General features: G+C 38.2%; 1 protein-coding gene across 6 annotated transcripts; it reads right to left on the minus strand.

Moving 5' to 3' along the window:
• Positions 1–1,514: 1,514 nt before the first annotated feature.
• Positions 1,515–4,765, minus strand: LOC131301489 (uncharacterized). Of its 6 annotated transcripts, XR_009191297.1 has the most exons (5): positions 4,215–4,333; positions 3,105–3,173; positions 2,588–2,673; positions 2,412–2,495; positions 1,518–2,280 (listed from the first exon to the last, which is right to left on the minus strand). XR_009191297.1 is itself a non-coding variant. In XM_058327828.1 (3 exons), exons 1-3 carry the CDS (start codon positions 4,455–4,457, stop codon positions 2,462–2,464), a joined length of 363 nt encoding a protein of 120 aa, XP_058183811.1. In that variant the 3' UTR covers positions 1,517–2,461. The 6 variants fall into 6 exon arrangements, 1 of the variants encoding a protein (XP_058183811.1); XR_009191296.1 differs by having other exon boundaries at positions 1,515–2,495; positions 2,588–2,730; XR_009191294.1 differs by having other exon boundaries at positions 1,516–2,495.
• Positions 4,766–5,366: the final 601 nt, after the last annotated feature.

A 5,366-nucleotide genomic window follows, 5' to 3' on the forward strand; every position in this document is an offset into this window, starting at 1 on the left:
TTAGGTCTAATTGGTCTGTTACTAAATCTTAGGATTAGGATTCTTATTATTCAAGCCTTTTAGAGAGAAAAGGAAATTTTAAATAAAAAAGAGAGAAAAAGAAACAGCAGGAACATGTGACACTATTTGGTGTACACCGACCATATGTATGCACAAAATTGGTCGAACCAACCTCTGGGTTCTGCATTAATCATCGAAGTCGTTTAATTTGTTTTAAAAAAATTATTAGGGTCACTTTAAAAAATCAGCTAAGAATAAGTTTGATCAAGTGTATCATCCGAGGTTGCTAGTTGTAGAAGTTATGGTCTAGATAAGTTTTTGCATTCAACAAAAGGTTTGAAGTTATTCAGCTACTTGCATGACTTTGGCTACAGGGTTTTTTATACAATTGCCAAAGGATTAGACATATCAAAAGGTAGAGTTTATTCTAGTTAGACAAAGCAAAAGTCCTTGGTTTGTCAATTGTAGGGGTGTTATTCGGTCAATTCGGTTCGGTTCGGGTGGTTTTGTCGGAAACCGATCGGGTTCGGGGTATGTAATTCCGGGACCGATCCCGACCGGTATTAATTTCGGTTCGGTTCGATCGGTTCGGGGTGGATTCGGTCCGGTCGGGGAATTCGGTCTTGTCAACGAAGGAAATCAAACGAAATGGACCAGAGAGAGAGGAATCACAAATGGACTAGACCCAAAAAGGAAATTATGGCCTTGTTAACGACAAAGCTGTCAACTTGTTGAGGAGAGTCCAAGCAGTTGCCCATGTCGATGCAATCTGTACGTACAACACCGATTCATAAATGGAGCTGTGCACCCTTTGCTCTATCTCGTTCTTCTTCCTCCTCTCCACTGTTTTGCAAATAGGAGAGAGAGGCCTCACACAAGAAAATTGATGCAAACGAGAAAACACAGAGAGTAGGGGTGTTACGAGGGGGGAGAGGAGCTCTGGAGCTGGGCTGCCGGCTGCGTGATCTCTGATTCTCTAAGATGAGATGGGATGAGAGTTGGAGATAAGAGGGGATTTAGGATTTTCAATAGACGGTCAAGATTTAAATGAACGGTCAAGATTAATCTAAAATATATAAAAATATATAAAAACACATAATCGGTCGGTTCGGTCTGATTTCGGTTCAGGGTGTTTCAGTCTGTTCGGGGTGTTCGGTCCTATTGGTTCGGTTCGGTCCGGTCGGTCCAAATTTTAACAAAACCGAGACCGAACCGAAATAAGTTCGGTCGGTTCGGTCCACCCCGAACCCAAAATTTTTTGCTGCTACCCCGACCGAAGACCGAACGAACGGTCGGTTTTTTCGGTCTTTTTCGGTCCGGTCGGGTTCGTAACACCCCTAGTCAATTGTTCATGCCAAAAGGTTGCAAAGACTTGGAGCTGGTGGAAGGTGAGATGAAACTTGTTGTGTTTTGTGTGGCAAGTGTTCGATCTGTATTTCCATAATTGTGTGAGGATTGATGTGAGAAATGTGATATTAAATGTTGTAAGTAAAAATTAGAGTATCGTAGTATTTTGAAGTTTTCAGTCGTAGACCAATTGCCACTAGAAAAGTGCCTGGTAAATTTGTCATTGCAGGTGCTTCATTTTCTAAAAATATTCAAAATACATGTTAAGACCATTTGAATCCATCCACAAGTTTTTAACTCAGAATATATTCAGGCTATGATAAAATATGGATGCCCTTTGAATAATCCAACCACAAATACCAATAAATACTTACAATACAAATATGATTATGATAGTCAAACCAATGATGTATTTGCACACAACTGCAAAATATGTAACAACTTGTAGACAATCACTTCAAACTAAAATAGCAAACAGATAGAAAGTAGATCCCTATCGTGTACCACCAATATTGTGCCTCACAAATTTTGGCAGAACGTCAATTTCAATCATGGCAGCTTCATGCTACTTGTGTATTGAACACACAATTTAGGCCTCAGCATAAAGAAATGTAAAGGAGAAGACTGTTGTGTCAAGGGACAAAGGAGCTCATTTCCTAGATGGAAGAATATAGTAATCGGGAAACCCTTGTAGTTGTTAAGTGGCATCAAAGCTCCTTTTTTTTTTAGTATTTATATATCTATCAAAACAAGACTCTAAATTCTCTAATAAAACCTGGTTACAGGAATAGGATGAAATCAAGACGACATACATTTATCTCCATCTTTCCGGGCTCTCACTGACTTCTTTGGCGATGAGTCTCCAACTCCGAATGAGAGTTTGAGGCCTCCGAATGAGTAGGAACTATGCTCAACCTGAAGACTATAAAATACCTATCATCCATGGGGACACATGAAACCATGACATTAGCTTGTGAGCCGACATACTTATGCAATTAAGTTGCTTAATAAGCAATCAACTAAACACTTTGGATGTGACATTATTTTTATAAAAATGTAAGTACCTGCACAAAGTCCATGTAATCCATCCAGTAGAGATGATCACCGGACAAAATTAGTATGTGCTCCACGTTTTTCTTCTTGGCATCCTATTAAAATCATCAATACCACAATTAGTTATTTTCAAGTTCCAAAGATTAAAAACAGATTGATAGTGAATGATTATAAGCTTAGCACACACCTTAAATACCCATGTAAAATATAATCAGCTACTCCTTGTAACCACTTTTTTCCCGCTTCTCCTGGTGTTTGAGTGGCAGCCAAAACCTATTCCCAATCAAAGATCTCCATGATTGATCAAGAAGTTTCTCCAAATATTGTCATCTAAATTAGAAGTGTAATCGGTGATCTTAAAAACTGATTGACTATTAATATGAATAGTATGAATAGGATCCTTGATATATTTATACTTCTTGTACAGTGACTCATGCTCATCTAAATCCTTTCACCTCCATAAAATCATCCCCAAAGGTGCTGCGTTTCCAAAGTTATAAGTGCGAGCAAGGTCATGAGTAATTGTTGCATTATATGTTAAAAAGCACATTGGATACTTAATACTTCAACACTAATCAAAGAGAATATGCAACATTCATCCCCAAAAACGAAAGACCAAGACCAAAGCAATTAATTAGTCAATGTGTGACCCCAAATTTTCAACAAAAAATTGGAGGCCCTAAAATTTTAGATAAAAATCTCACCTTTGACCCTGGATTTCTGTACAAGATCCAATGAATTAGTGAACCCCTGTCCCTCTTCGTCTTCCATCACTGAAGCAAAGAAGAAAAATAGTACACAACAAAGATATTTCGAACTTAATCACAAATTACAACAAAATAATCATGAAAGTGGATGAAATCTAATTAAAAACCGTAACTTTTGTTACTACAAATTACTTAACGAACATACACCTCAAAGTACTTAATGAAAAAGAAAACATACATAAGAAAGTAAATTATTAGATCAATTACTTTTTTTTGAAAGGCTTATCAAATCATTTACACGTTGATCTCTTCGCCAAAATTTATCTTCTAGAACTAAAAATTCCATTTTTGGTCACCACAAAAAAGTTAGAGAACTACGTTCTCTCAGATCTGCGTAAATTAAACATTTCAATGTAATTTTAATTTTCGACAAAATTTTCTCAAAATTTCAAAAACAGTGAAACTCTAACGTAAAGCTTCAAAAACTAAATCGCTATTATTATGGGTATTGGGACAATAGATTTAGGGGAGAGGGTGAGCAGTGGATTCGAGAGAGAGAGAGAGAGAGAGAGAGAGAGAGAGAGAGAGAGAGAGAGAGAGAGAGAGAGAGACCAAACCACATATTTGGTTTTAATTGTCTCTGGCTACCAAAATCACCACCACCATTGCCACCGCCATCGCCCTCTTTCTCTCTCTGATCCGCTAATTGCCAACTCATAAAAATTAGCACTAACAAAGACATGCAAAGCGTACAAATCGGATATAAAAAAAAGAAGCAAATCAGAAGAGATACTCCATGATTTCCAAACAATGAAACCTAAATGCGAGAAATCATCAAAACACTACATGTTAGAGAACATGCTGACCCATCTTAAAGTTACAAAAGCACTCATGCAACTCGAATTGAATACGGAAAAGAGATGGAAAATTAAAAACATAGGGCCTGCATAAGTTTCCAAACACAAATCAAACACAAAAACTATAAAATCAGAAAACCCAAAGAACAAAGCGTCGTACACCATATTGAACCAAACTACGCAAACCACTTAGTAAAAGTAGAGGTGAACGAAAATCATTTATTGAAATGAGAGAACCCAAATATCTTACAGATGAAGGATTCGCCACAAACATCGTATGTAGCTTAACAACCTTCATCAAATCTCTGAGACCCAAATCTTCCCAATGGCAAAACCCTAGAAAATAACTTGTGTCTGCACACATGAACAAATCTGCGAAGAGAAAGACTAAAAAATAAGATCGGCGATGGAGATACATAGAGAACGTAGAAGCAACGCCCCCTCCGACTGGATCGTCGTCAGCGAAGTCCCAAACCGCCTGAAACTCCGTCATCGTCGAACTCAAAATCACCTGAAACTCTTGAATCTTGGGCTACAACAGAGATGCAAAGTGGAGTTTTTTTTAGGATTGAAGGCCGATTACAGAGAGGTGCAGAGAGACTCTCTCTCTCTCTCTCTCTCTCTCACCAGAGGAAATAAAGACCAGCCTAGATATACATTATACATAGCTCCAGCCTCCACCCAAACATAAATGTTCACCCCCTTTTGCCACAGAACCCTGTAAGACCCAACAAACAAACACGTAGCGCAATAAATCCAAGCAGTGAAATTACCATTTCACCTAACAAAAAAACAACAAGAAGCCAACACTAAAAGGGCAAAATCGTCCATCCATAAAATGGCAAGCGAAACACGTTCTTCTTATAGAGGAGGAGGAAAATCACCTAAAACTCTTGAATCTTGGGCTACAAAAGAGATGCAAAGTGGAGTTTTTTTTAGGATTGAAGGCTGATTACAGAGAGGTGCGAAGAGACTCTCTCTCTCTCCAACCAGAGGAAATAAAGACCAGCCCAGATATACATTATACACGCTCCAGCCTCCACCCAAACATAAATATTCACCCCCCTTTGCCACATAACCCCATAAGACCCAACAAACAAACACAAGAATAAATTCTTTACACCGCCGGTATAAACATTTGTTTCCTCCAAATCAATTGTATTGCGCCACGTCGTTATGTTTTATTAATTGGGACCACTGTTTTGACACGTGTCGCAATGTAATTAATTTGGAGGAAACAAATATTTACACCGGCGGTGTAAAAAATTTATTCTCAACAAACACACGTAGCGCAGTAAATCCAAGCAGTGAAATTACCACTTCACCTAACAAAAAAACAAGAAGAAGCCAACTAAAAGGGCAAAATCGTCCATCCATAAAATGGCAAGCGAAACACGTTCTT

Source organism: Rhododendron vialii, chromosome 9a (genome assembly GCF_030253575.1).
Source record: "Rhododendron vialii isolate Sample 1 chromosome 9a, ASM3025357v1".
In the NCBI taxonomy this organism is placed as follows: Eukaryota; Viridiplantae; Streptophyta; class Magnoliopsida; order Ericales; family Ericaceae; genus Rhododendron; species Rhododendron vialii.

Excerpts from the sequence above, each read along its gene's own strand:
- LOC131301489 (XM_058327828.1), bottom strand. The coding sequence starts at position 4,457 with ATGACGGAGTTTCAGGCGGTTTGGGACTTCGCTGACGACGATCCAGTC. Across the intron at positions 2,674-4,214 it reads TTGTGGCGAATCCTTCATCT|GTTTTGGCTGCCACTCAAAC; the intron begins GTAAGATATTTG and ends GATTGGGAATAG. Across the intron at positions 2,496-2,587 it reads ATTTTACATGGGTATTTAAG|GATGCCAAGAAGAAAAACGT; the intron begins GTGTGTGCTAAG and ends TGATTTTAATAG.